Source organism: Notothenia rossii, assembly GCF_949606895.1.
Source record: "Notothenia rossii genome assembly, chromosome: 1".
Lineage (NCBI taxonomy): Eukaryota > Metazoa > Chordata > Actinopteri > Perciformes > Nototheniidae > Notothenia > Notothenia rossii.
The window spans coordinates 50,655,452-50,674,648 of NC_136912.1; the positions used below are offsets into that span (position 1 = coordinate 50,655,452).

General features: G+C 41.6%; 1 protein-coding gene and 1 pseudogene across 2 annotated transcripts in view; one reads left to right on the plus strand and one right to left on the minus strand.

Moving 5' to 3' along the window:
- Positions 1 to 11,361, plus strand: part of LOC307019164 (protein arginine N-methyltransferase 7-like) — a 30,411-nt pseudogene extending 19,050 nt beyond the window's left edge. Inside the window, exons 2-14 of the transcript XR_013810580.1 lie at positions 1,529 to 1,678; positions 3,161 to 3,390; positions 3,514 to 3,694; positions 3,771 to 3,898; positions 5,343 to 5,481; positions 5,558 to 5,641; positions 5,749 to 5,796; positions 5,937 to 6,026; positions 6,481 to 6,642; positions 6,952 to 7,026; positions 8,281 to 8,441; positions 9,177 to 9,273; positions 9,891 to 11,361. The product of XR_013810580.1 is annotated as a protein arginine N-methyltransferase 7-like (transcript). The remainder of the gene's footprint in view (positions 1 to 1,528; positions 1,679 to 3,160; positions 3,391 to 3,513; positions 3,695 to 3,770; positions 3,899 to 5,342; positions 5,482 to 5,557; positions 5,642 to 5,748; positions 5,797 to 5,936; positions 6,027 to 6,480; positions 6,643 to 6,951; positions 7,027 to 8,280; positions 8,442 to 9,176; positions 9,274 to 9,890) is intronic.
- Positions 11,362 to 12,291: 930 nt separating this feature from the next.
- Positions 12,292 to 19,025, minus strand: LOC307046182 (anamorsin-like). Its single transcript, XM_079692408.1, has 8 exons — positions 18,130 to 19,025; positions 16,144 to 16,277; positions 15,784 to 15,873; positions 15,311 to 15,470; positions 14,864 to 14,940; positions 14,651 to 14,766; positions 12,822 to 12,903; positions 12,292 to 12,698 (listed from the first exon to the last, which is right to left on the minus strand). The coding sequence occupies exons 1-8, from the start codon at positions 18,284 to 18,286 to the stop codon at positions 12,588 to 12,590; spliced, it is 927 nt and encodes a 308-aa protein (XP_079548534.1). The 5' UTR covers positions 18,287 to 19,025; the 3' UTR covers positions 12,292 to 12,587.
- Positions 19,026 to 19,197: the final 172 nt, after the last annotated feature.

Genomic DNA, 19,197 nt, shown 5'->3' on the forward strand with positions numbered 1-19,197 from the left:
TCTCAGTAATCACTCAACTACTGTCTTTCCAACAAACAGATTGACTCACTCTCACTATCATCACAATGAAACACGTCCAGAAGAATGTCATGCAAAGCTGCCTGCCTTCCTTCCTTCGACTCTCCCTGAACTGCCTGATCTTTTAATGGTCAATGTTAACCATTTGTGCAGATAGCATTAAGTAGAAAAGATCGCTGATACTAATGTGGCGTTAGCCTACCTACCTACCCCTTAGCACCTGGTGGAGGGGGCGATAGGCTACTCTTCAAATGTTTCACAAAATACTTACCATCATGACTACTCTTACTGTTTAACATTTTGATTTACTTCATGTTAAGGCTAATACAAATGGCAAGGCTAAGTAATGTAATGTAATATAATGCTAACTAACATGCTCGCTACTAGCTAGGTAGCTAACTTGACTATGTTCCATGCAAAACATGTATATTACCTGATATGTTTGGTCCAACGACTCCTGGTCCTTTCATCAGACGGGAAGCGATAGAACGAGCAAGTGGTATGATCTCTTTTGTGATTACAACCTCGTACAAAGCACACAGGCATCTTGTAAAAGTGAATTTATTGGAGCAATCTCTTATATTTATTGGAGGGAATAAATCAGTCTTCTTCTTCCTCTTTGCTTTGCGAGTCACAACCAGTCTTGGAGCATTATCGCCTATGACATCACTTACGCGACCCAGAATGCATTTGGGATTGCATTATATTTCAGCATTTTTACGACAAACTGTGACTTTTTTTGCATGGAAATGATTGTTTAAGATTGACAAACATCATATGTGTCATTCATGGCACAATTCAAACGGGATCAAAAGATAACTTTTCTCTCTCCATTGACTTCAATGTATAATTTTCCGCTTCCGGGGTCCCATGGAGGCTCCCGGAAGGGGAGGGACTTCGCCTCTCTATAGCATAACGTTAGCATTTTGCTTCTGCCGACTAGATTTATTATTCAAAAATTATAAAAGTAGGGTTGACATGTGGATATTATCCGGCTGAACAAAACGTGATCCATCTCTTAAATATGTGTCAACCACAGACCTTCTTTCGAGCTATTTTCCAAAATCCTATGGAGAAATTTTATTGCGTTTTAGACGAAGGAACCGGAAGAAGTTTACTTCCGGGTTTAAGGACGCGTCACTGCGGCTCTCTATTGAATCACCTGATTGGACGGCGAACCAGTGAGTTGATTCATTCAGGAAATGAAGCAGTTGCTGGTTCGGACGTCACATGTCACGTGATTTGAAGCAGTTGCTGCTTCGGACGTCACATGTCACGTGATTTGAAGCAAGCTTCGAAGCACTGCTTCTATGGAATAGGAAGTCCAGGGTTGAAGCTCCGTTCGAAGCTTCAGTGTCAAACTGCCATCACTAGAGGCAACGCTGTTTCTGTAAATCAGTTTACTTTTTAGATTTGTGTAGAGTAGTGTAATAAAACAGCTTTTATTCAGGCGTACATTTCACCTGAGTATTATAGCAGTTGAGGCAGAGATGAAGACCTTCTGTGGCAGAGCCAACCTCACCACCGGAGCCCTAGATTTATTACAGATGAAGATATGCAAATGAAGGCCAATGTTCTGATCACAGAACTGTTTGATACAGAGCTGATCGGTGAAGGAGCGCTGCCCAGCTACGCCCATGCTCACCAAAATCTGATCCAGGTGTGTGTGTATGTGTTTCGTTTATTATCTCAGCGTCTGTGTTACGCCCAGGCCTAGGGGAACCTAGGCGCAGCACAAAGTTTGCTCTCTCCCCACTTTTCCCACTCTCAAGACAGAGACAGAGAATGTCGTTTGGTACATTTAATTTACCAAATCTGAATCATACAAAAATATACTTTCACAACAAAAAGAAACAGGCTGAAAGTCTGATAACAAAATAAACAAAGCAGGAGTAACAAAACCACAAAAACGAACTAACCTTTAACACAAAATCTTACCTACTAGAGAAAAATAAATATACAGGTTTCTTACCTACTCTAACTTAAAACAGGAGAACACGAACAATCCAAAAGGGAAAAAGAAAAGGGTTTGCACTCCTGAGAAAAGTAACCCGTCTACAAAGACAGGTAACGTAAAAATAGCTCACAGCCAGCAGAGAAGGACAAAATATTCTCAAAGTGCGAACACAGCACAACAGGACAAAAGATCTAAACACATCTTAAGGTCCCTCCGAGGTCGACTTGATTCAAATGTTATGAAAAACACTCATTGATTGCTGACTACTGACTCCTGTGAAGCAGTTGGTAGTGTCTGCAGGGGATCGATAACTCATTCGGTTGCAAAATGCATTTTCATTCTACTGGCTTGGCTAAAAACAAACCTTACTCTGTTTGCAACCCACGTTTTTCCTTTGGTTTGGTTTAAAAACTGGCAATTTGAGCCTCCGTATAGCTCACCTGATAGCGATAGCAGCTGATATACTGGGGTTCTTTCCCTACTATGAGGACCCAGGGTCGAATCCGGCCATGCCCTCTGTTTACCTCTTTCAACTCTGCCTTTCGAATAGGCACTGGTGGCCCTAAAAATAATCTAAAAACATTTACAAAATAGCTGACAATTCCATATATTATGATAAAAATTAAGCACAATACAAGATGAATACATCGTTTGTGGTATTCGTCGCCTTTGAGGGAGCCGGGAGGGAAAATAGAGTGAGTTCAACTCTTTGTTCTTTGTGAGCGGACAGGGAAACGATCCTGGCTGAATTACTATTTTCAATAAATGAATACATTTGCATGATGTGACATGAATCTGTTGATTGAAACGTCAGTCAGAACTTTATGAATTTGGTTAATACCAAAAAAGTATTTTAAATGTACCGTAATTTTCGGACTATAAGGCGCACCTGAATATAAGCCGCAGCAGCGGCATACCACTCTCGTTTCCACTTTTACTTTTGCGCGCTACCTGTCTCACTCTTTTCCGGCCTCCAGCTTTTCCTGCTGGAACCCGCCGCTTAAAGGTGGGGGTCCGCGGACCGGCCATAGAGCCCATAGAGTTAAATGTGTTAAAAATAGGGAAAAAGGCGCGGCTTATAGTCCGAAAATTACGGTAGTCAAAAACAAGGTGCAGACCATGTGTGAAATGTGTGATCTGGCTGGTGGCCAGTTGCGTGTCATCATGTGCCCACCCCCCCTGCAGGAGGGTTGTGAGGCGGTCCCGCACCGGGCCACCGTCTACGCCCAGCTAGTGGAGTCCGAGCTGCTGTGGAGCTGGGCTCAGCTGCAGCCGGTGGAGGTGGAGGGGACCCGCCTGGTCCCGCTGCCTACTGGGGGCCCCTGTGCTGGAGCTCATGCCGTATGCGACATCCAGCTGAGCCAGGTGCCCCCCCACCGCTTCACCCCGCTCGGTCCTCTCTGCACCATGTTCAGGTATGAAAGTAAGAAACTTGTTCTGCAATTTAGTTCTCTTGAAATCAGTGTTTCACACCCTGCTCCTCTTCCCTCTGCACCCCCCATCCCCCCCCCCCCCCCTCTCCTCCGCCCCTCTCTCAGTGTGGACTTCAGTAAACCAGTCAGCAGCGCCTTCCAGTCCCATAGCTCTCAGTTTGTGGCTCAGGCTGGGGGGCGGGCCCAGGTGGTCCTGTCCTGGTGGGACCTGGACATGGATCCCAGTGGAAGCATTGTGTGCACCATGGCCCCCAGCTGGACATACAAACAACCAAAGACGGCTCCGGTGAGTTTAGGACATGTTGTTGTTCTGAGTCAAGCTTTCTCCCCCCCCCCCTGCTGATCTCTGTTTGATGTTTCAGTGGAGGGACCACTGGATGCAGAGTGTGTACTTCCTGCCTGTCGAGAGCAGCGTGTCAGACGGAGAGGAGCTGCGCCTGACCGTCTGCCATGACGACTACAGTCTGTGGTACAGCTTACAGTCTCCCAGGTAACAGCTCACAGACAACATATTGTTTGTTTGTTTAGAAATACTGTTTGACCATCTCCTGCAGGTCTGAATAGTGCAACATAAACTGCAACACTTTAACCCTTCAAAGTGCTGCTCGGTGTCAACTCACAGGAACAAGAGTGTTAGTTTTAGTGATATTACCCAGCAGATGGACTTTTGTTTTTTCTATTTATATCCATGGGTCAGTCATAACCATTGAGTAAAATGGGAAGTAGACTTTCTCTCTTTGACTGTTTAATTTAGTTCTAATTTCTACAGTTATCAAATAGCTTCCTCCCCTCCCCAGATTCAGATTCATCTGCAAAAGTCACGTTTCAGGAGGAGTTTTGTTCCATAAACCACAACTGCTTTTGATGTACTGTTGTGTTTTTGTGTTGTTGCTATTCACTGTTCAAAATGATATTTCTGTGAACCCAAAAAATAATGAATCATGAAGACATATTGCTCAATGAGTAGATACTGCAGCATATGGTGGGGATAGACTGTGTGATATCAGCATCAGATAAGAAAGCAGGCGCTCGTCGTCACAACCACTCATCTCGAGGACAAATGTTCCCTGATTATCTTATTAAATAAATAACTATTCAACTGGGCAAGATGGTTTCATATTCATAACCGACACATACAATGAAACAGATTTAACTCAAAAATGAGATTGATCATCTGAATAGCTGAAGTAAAAGACAACAAATCCTTTTATAAACACTAATTCTCACACTCACTATTTTTCTTTTGGCTTCAGGACATTTTGAAGTTACTAATAAGCTCACAGAGACACACTGGGTGTTTCTCAATCTCGAGTAAAGCTGCTCCAGAGCCAATATTTCAAGCATACTACGTCATCGAGTGCCGCCGAAGTACTGTTCCAATGTCCAGCATACTTGGAATTCCACCGAGCCCGGCGTACTTCGTTTGGAGAAATGTCGAGGCTGCACATGTGTAGACTCCGCGGTCTTAAAATCCCCACAATGCTTTGCGCACGGACCAATTTCCTCAAATCTGTGGCGGAAAATGTAAGGCGGGGCCTCTCATATGACGCACACCTGCACACTTGCTAGCCTGTTCCACTCTTCGTTTTCCGAATGCCAGGAAGGATTCTTGCCTCGCTTCTGAAGCAAGACGCTCGGAAGACATTTGCTACCAAGCAAGCGTACTCGCGATTGAGAAACACCCACAGGATACATACTAGCTTCAACCAAAGCCATTAACTGCATTCCACTTGATGGTTAAACCATCTGTTCTCTGCTTGTACATTCCCAGTCTTACACAGAATATACAGTATAATAAAAGTAAATATTTGACTATATAAAGTTCTCAGCAATTATTTAAATCATTCACGTATATGATGTTATAATGTCAAGAAATTATTTCCCACTATCTCCCATGTAAAGGAGTAACTAATGGTGTGTGTTGGTGTCCTCAGCCAGCAGGGCTCACAGAGCGAGGCTGCCCCCTCTCGGCCCTGCTGCACCTGTCAGGCTCACCTGGTTTGGAACAGACCGCGTTTCGGTGAACTCAACGACAGACGGCGCACAGAGAGCTACGTCAGCGCTCTGCGCAGCGTAAGTGACGCCCCACATGAAAGTCAACTGTGCATGAGTGAATGCATTGTCTGAGGAGCTGCTGTGTTCCCTGCAGGTTCTGAGGGAGGACAGTGTGTGTCTCGGCGTCAGCGATGGAAGTCTGCTGCCGGTGTTTGCTCACGTGCTGGGAGCCAAGAAGGTACTCCTCTTTGAACATGTGGGCACATACTACACCTTCACAATCCAAATGCCATACTCAGACTGTTAGTGAACTGTCTTTTTAATCCCTGCCTCTTTTTGTCTTAGGTCTACGGTTTGGAAAACTCAAGAATGTCTGAACAGGTCATTGAGCAGGTAAATAAGAAACTTTACTCCAGTGCTCTCTCTATGAGAACACACACATGAGCCTTGATATTTTTACACTTCGCATCTGGAGCTTTGTGTTCAGGATCCTCAGTTTCAGGAGTGTTGATGCTACATATGTGTCTCTGCAGGTGTTGGAGGCCAACTCGATGAAAGGAGCGGTGGAGCTGCTGGAGATCAGACCTGAGCAGCTGAGCAGCAAGGATCTAGGAGGGGAACAGGTACAGGAACTAGCCTTTAGTAATGTCCATTCCTTTCTTTATTCATTATTAAATAATGTTTTTATAATTCACAGTGTAAAACAACAAGACCCACGGAGGAGTTTTTACAGTTCTGCTCAACTCTCACAGCTCTGCACATATCTAATCTAGTCAAAACGTGTCTGCACTCCAAAAAATGATATGACTTCTAATATTTTTTTTTGTTAGTAAAGTCAAATGTTGGAATATATTATTGAGCAGCTCCGGACAAATTGGTCTCCTAATTATATAGATTATAATAGATTATAATAGATTATAGATTATTGTATAGATTAATAGATGGGATTTAGCTAAACAAATCGTATTAAAGGAATTTATTAAGATATTTTTCGGGCAAGAGAGTGCCTTTATCTATCTCACCACATGCCAGGAGTGTGTCCCTCAGAGCAGTGAGTGCGACGCTTCTCTCCTGCAGATCTCAGTGCTGATGGGGGAGCCGTACTTCAGCACCAGCCTCCTGCCCTGGCACTCCCTATTCTTTTGGTACTGCCGCACGGCGCTGGCCGGTCTGCTCCGCCCCGACGCCGCCATCCTGCCCCGCTCCGCCACTCTGCACATGGCCGCTGTAGAGTTCCAGGTGACACAGATCCAGATATTTTCAAACTGTTCTTGTCAACCAGTAACATTCGAAAACAAGGCATAAAAAAAGTAAATGTAGTTTTTGTATATAAAAGGCTTAAGGTTTTGTTGTGGTCAAATACATATCTTGCTGTCTTTTTTTATCAGCAGTTAACATGTATGGTCCCCTTTTTGTTTTCATTTGAATGACGTATGGAAAGAAATATCATTTTTTAAGCTCTTTAATACAAAGCGCTAAATGGCTAAATTATATAATATGATACAATTATAATTATATGAATTCGTTTTTTTTTTAAATGTTTTTTAGGATTTGTGGAGGATATGAGCTCCGTGTGGAACATGTGAGGGCTTTGATGTCACACCCATGGATGAAATGGTGCAGGTAAAATGATAATTTCATTTCTGTTAGTGAGCAGTCTTTACATCCATTGTTATCTCCCATCAAGTGTATGTTTTCATAATGGAAAAGAAATGTCTAAATCATAAGACAGAATCATGAGGGAAGATGGACACTATATTCATTTACTGTTTGTTCGTAGACACCTGCACAAGATGTCTGCGTGTTATAGGATAAGGTGTAGAGAATGAGCACTATAAATATGGGATTGGATATTGTTAAATATGTTCGTTATTCTCGCGTCCAGGAGAGAAGCTTTAAAATGAGACTAAATGGAGTCTCTGAGAAGATTCAAATGGGATACTTTAATTAAAAAAGGCGCGGTAGTGTTACAGACAGAATATTGTTCTGGGAGAAAACAGCTGTGATCCGGCTCTCCTGAGCAAGAGAAGAGAGAGAATCCCTCATCCGGTGCTGTTATATATATCCTTTGCTGGCTCCTCCCCGCCAGCCGGCTCGCCTCGTCTCTAATGTCCGTTGTTGCATTTAAACAGAGGATTGGTACTTTTCACATTCAATATATGCTTAACACGCCTTTTCTCCTCATATTCTCTTTCATCACTTCATGTAACACATTCTAAACGCTGTAATCAATACTCTAAAAAATACAGAAAATACTTCACGGCTGGTTTGGTTTCCGGTCATTCCGGATGTTGTCACATGCTACTCTCGTCTGTAAACAATACTATATTCAAATAAACTGTACCTTCATTTAATATTCAGCATGGTAGTATCTCGACATTTATAGTTGTAGTGTTAAATCAGTAGATTTCGGTTTGCACCACTCCATGTCATTTTGCTACTAAATTCACCTCTTTAGGAAATCGTATATTAGCCACATGCTAAATGCTAACCGGAGATGAAGGATTTTCAGAATAAAAGCTTAACTGGTTGTGCACGAGAATTTCAGGTGTTTTCAGTATAAATCAGCATTTTAACTGATGGCATGTTTAAACTAAATTATGCCATAAAACATTGATTTTAATTTCTAACAATATTGTAGTAAGATTTGAGTATGCATCCCAATGATTGTTCCTTTTTAATTGTAATACTTATTCCACCACTGCCCTACTACTAGGCTACATACAGTTTTCGTTGATGATTTTTTTCATTACTGGTGAGGAAAATGTATATGTCCATGACCTTCAGCTGAAATGAAGGGGCCCTGTAATGAGTCTGAGGTTACTGCCCTGTGTTTTTTCGTTTTTTTTATATACTTAATCACATCTGTCCTTGTAGCGATCTCTGGATTTTCGTGAGTCCCGTGAGGCGGAGCCCCACCCTCTGTGGGAGTATCCATGCCGTGCTCTGACCCCGCCCACAGCCGTCATGACCTTTGACTTCACACAGTGTGTCCCTCAACAGCCAATCAGCAGTCAGGGATCACTGCCCTTCACAAGGTACTGAGTTTTCTTCTATCACTGAGAGCAAGGACAATATCCCAAAGTCTTAGTGTATACAGTACATATAAATGATACCTGCCTATAAGTAGATTGTGGGTTTACCGTGACCAAACATTTAGTTAGGGTAAACTGATCCCTTCTATAGTCCCTTCTAAAGCTCACTGAATTTGGGATAAGGACAAACAGCAGTATTATTTCTCCTGTCTAAATCCTGATCAGACTCGATACGATTCTCCTTAATACAAAATGAAGCCTTATTCAATAAGCTTGTGGCCAAAAGTATGTCCATATTACTTGACATTTCACTTGACTTCTTCTTTTGGTATTATGGGGTGTAAAGATAGTAGTAGCTTCCCTTTCCTGTGGAACTGCTTTGAAGCCAAACTTAATAATTTGGAGGTGTTTACCTACTTAGAGAAGAAGCCTCTTTATTAATCACAGTAATTAACATTCAGTTGTTCACTGGTTGCTTATGTGACTAACTGTTTTCGGAATCTCAACAACTCTCCTCCATTGGGAAAAGATTGATAGAGACTAAAAAGCAGTGGCTAGAGTCTCTCTAGAGATAAGACTAGAAGGAGAAGCTAGAAGCTATCAGCTGGAACTAGCAGCTGGAACTAGCAGCTGGAGCTATAGCTCCTTCCATTTTCTGAGGTCCAACACAAAGGTCCGGTGTACTGCTCTCAACACTTTGTCATTGCATATTTTAAGGCTGTTCAATGTCTGTTTCAGGATTGGTCGTTGCCATGGTGTTGCGCTGTGGATGGAATACCACCTAACTGATGACATCACTGTTAGTGCAGGTCTGATTGGACCAGTCAGTGAGCAGGTATCACATCATATTGGTCATCTTTACCTTGAGTTTCTTGCTGTATTTTCTTGTCTTTTGCACTCATTTTCATTTCTCTAATAGGGAAATTGAAGCTACAGCTAACTATCCCAAAAAAAAAAAAAAATCTGCTAGTTGTTTACTGCACAAACTAAAATGTAACCAAAATATGTAAAAGTAGCAAGCACCTTTGACCATACTTGTTGAGGAAATAGAGCTACTGCCTGCTGTTCTATTCACATATATAGACTTTTGTAGATGTTAAATTATAGATGGATAATATAGATGGTAGATTTATAATATTTTGTTTATTTAACTTCGTCAAGAAGAGAGTACTTGAAGCAAGGCGTATCAAAGGTATGTTCATTCAAAAGAGCATGACATGCTTTTTTTAATTCACAACTTAATATTTTTGTTATCGTTTTTCAACATCTTTTAATTTAAGAAAAGTTCACGAAATAGAATCAAACAAAAAAGCTGACTAGTTGAAAATAGCTCAGCTGCCTATATTTCCTCAACGTCTCTGGCTTTCACCGTAAATTCACTCCAGTGTTTAATGTCAAATGAAAAAGCAATCTTCAGTTCTTTTCTGACACGTTTCCTGTGCCTTCTTGCAGGGTGAGTGTGAGTGGAGTCGCCACAGGAAACAGGGAGTGTATTTCTTCAGGTCACCGGGGGAGAGCTCAGGTGATGGCAGAGCCTCGGTGTCTTACAGCTTCACCTTCGAGCCCAGTTTAGGAGATATTAAGATGGACTTCAGCATCGAGGCTCAGTGATATGGAGACTGGGGAACAATATCTGAGGTTCAGCCATTATGGTGTGTAGTGCAACCCTGAATATTTATAGTCATTCATTTGAAATGCATTTCATTTGAGCTATTGAAGAATTTAGAAAAACTGTTTTCTTTTTCACAGTAGAATACAATGATAGTACATTGAAATCCATTACATCAAAGGTGAGTCTCACTGAGTCAAAGGAACTCAAGCTTGTATACCGGAGACATCCTGCAGCTTTTGTGATCTCACCTGTCTCACAATTCCACTGTTACTGTAATGTTTCATAAAGTTTTATATTGTTTGTTCAGTGTTGGAGTGCTATAATTTCCAAGAAGGAAGTTTACCTGTTCTGAAAAACAGACTGCAGAGCATTTAGCTCTAGAACACACTGCAGGGAAGGGAAAAGCATAAAAGGGCCTCTTTAATGTTGGATCCTGCATCTGTCCACCAATAAACACGAGTTGTGGTGCTAATATGAGAGTTGAACTTTAAAGGTGACCTAAAAAATGCACTTTTGTACGTCTTTTATACATGAATAGGTGTCCCCGGTGTTCCAGGGAACTCACCAAGTGTCAGAAAACACAACCCTCTCTATTTTCCTCCATACCCAAATCTCTTAAAAAGGGGCTGCAACGGATCTGATACAGACTGATCCAGATTTGAACACTTCTATGTCGTCACAGAAGTGGCGCTACGGCTATTGGGCCAACTCCACCAATCAGGAGGAGACAGCCACGGACATTGCCATTCGAAAGCGCTGGAGACGCTGTAGTACATATGCCAGGACTGTAGATGGTGCTGTTCTCACAGAATCAGCCCATGCAAAGACAGTGTTAAATTGAGCGAAATGAGGAACGGCTAAAATGCATGATCTGTTTGGTATTTTGAAAAATAAAAAGTATAAATATGCCTTATATAGGTATGGTCCTACACTATATTATTCAAATATAGCATGATAGGTCCACTTTAAGTGATTATTGGCAGGGAAATAAATGGGATCCATACAAAGTTTATTGTATTTAAATGAAACAAATAAAGGCAACATGTGATGGCAAACTGTTTCCCCCTTACATACATAAATAATCTTAGAGGGGAGCTATCATGCAAAATGCACTTTTGTACGTGAATGTGTCCCCGGTGTGTCAGGGAACTCACCAAGTGTCAGAAAACACAACCCTCTCTTTTCCTCCATACCCAAATCTCTAAATTTGGGTATGGAGGGGGGCGTGGTCAGCTGCAGCTCATTTGCCCCAAAACCAGCCCTTGTGAAGACAGGGCTGGAATAGAGCATGGCTAAAATGCATGATCTGTTTGGTATTTTGAAAAAAAAATTCAGACATGTTTTATATAGGTATGACCCTACAATATATTATTCAAATATAGCATGATAGTTCCACTTTAAATTCAACAGTTATTTTTGTATTATTCATTATAAACTGGTGAACATAATGCAGCTTTCATCTTATACTCTAAATATGTCATTGGTCAAGATTTTTTTGTGCAATTTTCCAAAATCATATTGGTTTCTCATACAGCATCTCTGTATAGTATGTGTATAAATGTATACCCCCCTCCCTGTGAGCCCAGTGTGTTCTGATTGGTCGGGACGTTGCGAGGCTCGTTGCTGCTGCGAGGACGTTTCCGGGTCGGCGATACAGAGAGACACAGTCAAACTCATCCTGAGCACACACAAACACTCACAGCCGAAGTAAAAACAATAAGTGTGGCTTGATATTGAGTAAGAAAAAGGTTTATAACGCTGTGAGCATGGGTCTGCGGAGAGCATTTCTCCGCGATCCCAACTCGTCTATTACCAGCGTTCAGGGAGTCAATGGGGACTCCCTGTTAGTTAGCCAAGGGATCCTGGTGTGTGAGGAGCTCCGCGGTCAATTTGGGCCAATCCGTTCATTTGTTGTTGATTTGGGTATTCACACCTCACAGAACCCAGGAAGAAAACAATGGAAAATGAGAAATCTCCGACGAGGCGTTCTGGGGCAGCATAGACAGCTCTTTTCTGTGTTAGTTTTACTCGCTACAGGGTGTACTTTGAGGGTTTTTGACTCTGCAGACCGTTTACATGCATAGCAACCTTCATAACACACAAGGGGACGGGTAATAACTGGAAAAGCATAACATGGGCCCTTTAAAGAACTTCAAGGGAAAATACATGTATTCAGTGCTTTCACATACTAGAACCAGCCTAGCTCACCATCATTTGCATAATTAACAACAGTACTTGACAGTGCATTATTTTCATTTATTTTAAAGCTCATCCTTCATGGCAATACTCTCAAATTAAGAAACTCAGACGTGGCTTGAAATAGTTTATACTTGAGGGCAGCACAGTCTGGTGGTGAGTCACTGAAGAAAAAAGGATGATGTTGACTCTTAACGCACCAAACAGAAGCCATCTCACTAAGCAGACAGACGGGCAAAATCACCCATCACATCTGCAAGGACCGAAAAAGCTCTGAACACTGGGGGGAGGGAATCGGGTCTCAGGCTGGAAGAGAAAAGTAAGGAATGTGGGGGGGGGGTTTAAGCATCGGTCAGCGTCTTGTTGTCCAGCACGATCTTTTCTCCTGGTTTGAACGCTGGCATCCCCACGTACGGACAGCTGGCACATCGGAACGCATCACCAAGGTAACACTGCCACGAGTAGGAATAAAGATCATTGTCACTATTATTGTTTACACTGTTAACAGGTAATAGGAGAATAAATATGAGTAAACATGGTGAGAATTTGGTGATATAAAATCAGAAGACACTCACACTTCCACAGGCAGATTTTGGGAGGTTGGTCGTTTGTTTTCCTTTACTCTCCTGCTCCAACTCCTCTGCAAGACCACATGTGCTACCCAACAAAATACAACAGATTGTGTGTCATGTACAGGACTGTCTCAGAAAATTAGAATATTGTGATAAAGTTCTTTATTTTCTGTAATGCAATTAAAAAAACAAAAATGTCATACATTCTGGATTCATTACAAATCAACTGAAATATTGCAAGCCTTTTATTATTTTAATATTGCTGATTATGGCATACAGCTTAAGAAAACTCAAATATCCTATCTCTAAATATTAGAATATCATGAAAAAGTATACTAGTAGGGTGTTCAACGAATCACTTGAATCGTCTAATTAACTCGAAACACCTGCAAGGGTTTCCTGAGCCTTGAAAAACACTCAGCTTGGTTCAGTAAACTAAATCACAAGTATGGGGAAGACTGCTGATCTGACTGCTGTCCAGAGGACCGTCATTGACACCCTCCATCAGGAGGGTAAGACACAAAAAGAAATTTCTCAAAGAGCAAGCTGTTCACAGAGTGCAGTTTCAAAGCACATCCACAAAAAGTCTGTTGGAAGGGGGAAATGTGGCAGGAAACGCTGCACAACCAAGAGAGATGACCGCAGCCTTAACAGCATTGTGAAGAAGAGTCGCTTCCAGAATTTGGGGGAGCTTCAAAGACAGTGGACTGAAGCTGGAGTCCAGGTATCAAAAGTCACTGTTCACAGACGTGTCCGGGAAATGGGCTACAATAGCCGTATTCCCATGGTCAAGCCACTTCTGAACTCAAGACAACGGAAGAGGCGTCTGACTTGGGCTAAGGAAAAGAAGCACTGGACAGTTGCACAGTGGTCCAAAGTCCTCTTTTCAGACGAAAGCAAGTTTTGTATTTCATTTGTAAGTCAAGGCGCCAGAGTCTGGAGAAAGGCTGGAGAGGAGCAAAATCCAAGTTGCTTGAAATGCAGTGTGAAGTTCCCACAGTCAGCGATGGTTTGGGGAGCCATGTCAGCTGCTGGTGTTGGTCCACTGTGTTTCATCAAGCCCAGAGTAAATGCAGCTGTGTACCAAGAGATTTTAGAGCACTACATGCTTCCGTCTGCTGAAAAGCTCTATGGAGATGAGGAATTCTTTTTCCAGCATGATCTGGCACACAGTGCCAAAACCACCAGTAACTGGTGTACTGACCATGGCATTACTGTCCTCGATTGGCCTGCAAATTCCCCTGACCTGAACCCCATAGAGAATATGTGGGGTATTGTGAAGAAGAAGCTGAAAGACACCAGACCCAACAATGCTAATGAGCTAAAGGCCGCTATTGAAGCATCCTGGGCATCCATAACACCTCAGCAATGCCACAGGCTGATTGCCTCCATGCCACGCCGCATTGATGCAGTAATCCGTGCAAAAGGATTCCCAACCAAGTACTGAGTGCATTAATGGACATTTTCAAATGTTTGATTGTGTTTTGCTGTTATAAATCTTTTTTTTTTACTTGGTCTGAGGAACTATTCTAATTTTTTGAGATAGGATTTTTGAGTTTTCTTAAGCTGTATGCCATAATCAGCAATATTAAAATAATAAAAGGCTTGCAATATTTCAGTTGATTTGTAATGAATCCAGAATGTATGACATTTTTGTTTCTTTAATTGCATTACAGAAAATAAAGAACTTTATCACAATATTCTAATTTTCTGAGACAGTCCTGTAATGCTTAAATGCTTTTCAAATAACACATTTGTAAGAAAAAAACCTAGCTGACAAAAACAATTTTTTGGATTTTTAACAGTCAGAAACATTTGTGTGATGGCCTCACCAGTTCTTGCAGGCTTTCTTCTTAGCCTCTCCTCCACAGCTGGATGCTTTAAGAGAAGCTGGGTCTGGCTTCTTCATGTCATCTTCATCCAGCAGAGCATCCGAGTCCACCAGATCCTAGAAGAGAAACAAAGGAGACGTGAAGAACTCAGAAAAGTGGGCTGAAGGAGAAATATACTTTTGTGGCTATTAAAATAATACATCAGGAACCCACCACATCGTCATCGTCCATGTCATTGGCTGAGAGGTTCCACATTTTGACGGTGTTGGGATCCAGAGCAGGTTTCTCTGCTGAATCACAGACATTTGTGCCCATGAGTTACATCAGTAAACATGCTATAGGACTTTACTTAATACCATATTAAATATATTCAGACATACTGATGTTCAAAACTAAACAAATAAGAAACCTTGATATTTGTTCACAAATGTTCTGTAAATAATCTCTAAAATTATATTTTGGTACTTCGAAAACCCTTAAATGCAGATTGAATGTTCAAATGTCGAGACATATTTTGTTGTTTTATCATACCCTTTATAAAAGGTGTCCCATATGACAGAAGAACAAACGTCTCAACAGAAAGAGTCTCCTTAAATTTAATTAACAGTTGTAGAAAGAAATGTGCTATGGAAATACATGAACACTGCGCTTTAAACCCACCTGGCTTTTTGCCAAAGGACAGTTTAAGCTGGCTGGAGGATCCAACCTCAAAGTTAGGTTTAGAGGCAGAAACTCTGACTTTAGACAGAGTGTTTCCTTGGTAACCAGTGGCCGTCCTGAGAGAGGTCAGCGCCTCAGGACTCAGAGTTGCTTCACTCACCTGGAGGGAGAGGAAGAAGGGTGAACAGGACAGAGAGGAAACACTGGTGTGGATGATTACCGAAAAGAAAGAAGAAACCAAAGTTAAAAGACCACTCAGAGAAAATTCAATGTACCATTTATATATTCTTTTACATATTACATACACATATGCCCAGAATACTAACATGCAAAACAGGATCTTCTGGAACAAAAATTAAAACAGCTCTGCTTTGTTTGATGGCTTTAACCATCCATCTTTCTCCTGATCACATTTCAGAGGTGTTGCCACAACCACATACTCATGCTGTTTGTATGTGAACGCTATCATGCACCTGTGTAACCGACATGAAGCCCGACAACTTCAAGGCGGACATGAGTCTGTCAGCTGTCCTCACACTCTGGGCCTCAGCTCCTGGAACACAGAGAAACGAGTCACACACACTGTCGCACAATCAGAGCCAAAGCCTCACAGTGCCCTTGTGGATAAAGACATATGACACATTCATGGATAAACAATACTAAGTGAAATGTAAATATTGTATGCATTTTATCAGTGTTAAACATAATGCTGTGAATCGTTATTAGTGTACTTTGCCATTTTACAGGCATCAAGATGCATATCACTACATTTTTCATACTTTTCAGCCGTCACACATCTAGAAAAGAAGTAAGAACAAAGAAGTAAGAAGTACTTCCTCAAGGATGAGCTTCCCTCCTGGTTTTAGCACTTTGGCAATTTCTGCCAGAGTCTCTGAGCTGTGGATGGAGGAGCTGTCTGCCACGAGGCCAGAGAGCACCCAGTCAAAGGAGGACGCTGAGTGGGAGGCTGAGAGAGAGGAGAGGAGCATTTTACACCCATTTACTCACTTCTGACAGAACTGTGTTCATGCTTACAGGCTGAATCAACAGTCGATGAAACACTGAGATCTACTACTTGATCGAAAGTATCAATAATACATAGTAAAAATAATACATAGCAATAATAAATAGCAATAATACAAAGTGAAAGTCCTGCATTCGAAATCTTACTTTAGTTAAAGGGCCCATGTCATGCTTTTCCGGTTATTACCTGTCCCCTTCACACCGCAGTACTTTTCCCACTTTAGTTCCGATATAGTTCCGAAATGTTGCGTTCACACCAAAAAAATCCGGAACTAAAATTAGTTCATGAGAAACTTTTTACCCCTTTTTCCGTCCCTTTCGCGGGAGAAAAAGGTTCCTATTTCGGATTGGCTGGGCAGATTGCAAACCACGCCCCATAAAACTCCCAAAAACTTTTGTGAAGCCGCCATTTTATTATTCTCGCATTAGGCGCTTTCACACCGCAGTACTTTTCCCACAATGGTTCATCAGGACTTAGTTCTTGAGAACTAAAGAGTTCTCATGAACTAAGAGCAGATCGCGTTCACACCGGAATAAGTCCCTGGGGGAGGATTAGGCAAATGAAGCCGCTGACATCACTTCTTCTTCTTCTTTGGGTTTTATCTACTAAACTAAAGCAATTAAAGAGAGAAGGCCTATTATACTGAGTGATATATATTATACACACTGCTCTGCTTTCTGCACGGACCTCACAGCTGTTTTCACTGTAAAGTAAACATCGCGTCGCGATGAAAGCAGTTACTAAAATAATATCCAGGGGATGCATGCAGAGCTGTCATTGGCTGAGATAAGTCCGGCCGTGCGTCACGACTCTTTGAAACATCTCTGTTCCCGGAAATGCATCCGCGAAGGACCCATCAGTGTATCCTCGGTTATAGCTCCTCCAAAGAGCTTCCTCTCTCCTCTCTCCTTGGTTAGAGCTCCTCCAGAGAGCCTCCTCGACGCTCGATCCTCGGTCCTCGAAGTGCATTTAGAGAAATGAGATGTCCTTCAACATGGCGCGCCAAAATTCATTTCCGGGTCACTACCGGAGGACCGAGGAGTCGAGGAGGGGGAATTGATTAAATGAGAAAGGGCCCAGGATCCCTTGACTAACTCACAGGGAGTCCCCATTGATTTGCATAGAGCTCCCTCAACGCTGGTAATAGACGAGTTGGGATCGCGGAGAAATGCTCTCCGCAGACCCATTCTCACAGCGTTATAAACCTTTTTCTTACTCAATATCAAGCCACACTTATTGTTTTTACTTCGGCTGTGAGTGTTTGTGTGTGCTCAGGATGAGTTTTGCGCTGTCTCGCTGACCCGGAATTATTAAATATGCATCATGGCCCAATTTAGATTCATATAAATGTAATTACTTAATTACGATTGTTGAGTTTTATTATTTTTCACACAGCGCATACAAAACATATTTAATAAAACAAACCAAAAAAGTATATGGTTGGTGATGCATTCATGCTATCATCACAGCTGGTACATCTGGAGTTACTTTGAATTGTTTTGTATAGAGCTGCTGTATATCTTAACCAATAATGATATCAATGTTTGTATATATATATATATATCTATATATATATAGTATAAATTGATTTATATTTTGTTTTAGCTAATCATCTGAATATGTGATCTGGAAACTGAACTAAATTAAGTGGAGTTTACAAAAATGTCTTACAAATTACAATTTAGTAGAGGAAAGTAAACCGTGAATCAGAGGCATCTGCAGTGCCATCATGATGAAGTAGTTTTTTTAAATAACAACCTTGCCTCGTGTAATTTAAAATCGTAGTGTTACTCACACATCAGTAATCTCTCCATGTTCTCCACTGACACTTTGTCTGCACCTACGATGGCCCCCAGCTCCTCCGCCTGCTGTTTCAGGGCGGCTGGGTCTGAGGGCTGAGCCCACACCAGCATCACCCTGTCTCCTGCTCTCATGCCCAGGTCTGCCATCATCTGTCTGGAGAGAAGCACTCATTTAAGTGATTACAACACAAAAACACTGGCTTCTCTGTCTAGTTGTGGATAATCTAACAGTGAAGACACGTGTCTGTGTGTCACTGCAGAGATAGTACAGCCAGACCAACAGGTAGTTGTATTAGTATAATAATAGGAATAATCTGAATACACCCATAAATGTAATAGCTTTTACCCACACCTCAACAAGTTATAAAGAGAAAGAATAATTCCCAACAAGTATGACCTTGAGATAATTGTTTTATCATAATACCAGAGCAGATAGTCAATTGTTATAATAAATAGTGTTACATTATTTTCAAAAGCAATAGTATTAAATTAAATCATTCACAAACGGTGAAATTGTCTGGCAGGTTCTCTCTAGCCAAAGTGTTTCCTCTATGTCGTTTTTACATTATTGAATAAATGGTTGTTTTATCCACCTCTTGAATTAAAATGTCAAAAGGCCAGCCGGCTAACTGACTGCGGTCAAGCCAGCCGTCTTTCACTTTTGCGTGGTCAAACCAGCCGCCCCTGTATTTTGAGTGCGCGATTAGTTACAGGTTTACGGTAATGCATTAAAACAACCCTGGGAAGCTGTTGTAATTGACTGAAGTGACTTTCGAATACATTTTCGAATACATAAGTACATACATACATAAGTAGTTTATGAAACTGCCAGTTTTGTACTTAGTACTTCTTAGAGTACTTGCAAACATAATATGAAGTACTTTTACTGTGTACTTTTTCAGTAATTTGAGTTTCAAAGCCCCCCCCAGAGAACAAGAATGAGCATTTTTGTCTAACTTTGGTGTGGGATAAAAAGCATTTCTTCCATAAGTAGTTTATGAAACTGCCAGTTTTGTACTTAGTACTTCTTAGACTACTTGCAAACATAATTTGAAGTACTT

Excerpts from the sequence above, each read along its gene's own strand:
- LOC307046182 (XM_079692408.1), bottom strand. The coding sequence starts at position 18,286 with ATGATGGCAGACCTGGGCATGAGAGCAGGAGACAGGGTGATGCTGGTG. Across the intron at positions 15,874-16,143 it reads GGAAGCTCATCCTTGAGGAA|TGTGTTCCAGGAGCTGAGGC; the intron begins GTACTTCTTACT and ends GACTCGTTTCTC. Across the intron at positions 15,471-15,783 it reads GCTTCATGTCGGTTACACAG|GTGAGTGAAGCAACTCTGAG; the intron begins GTGCATGATAGC and ends CTCTCCCTCCAG.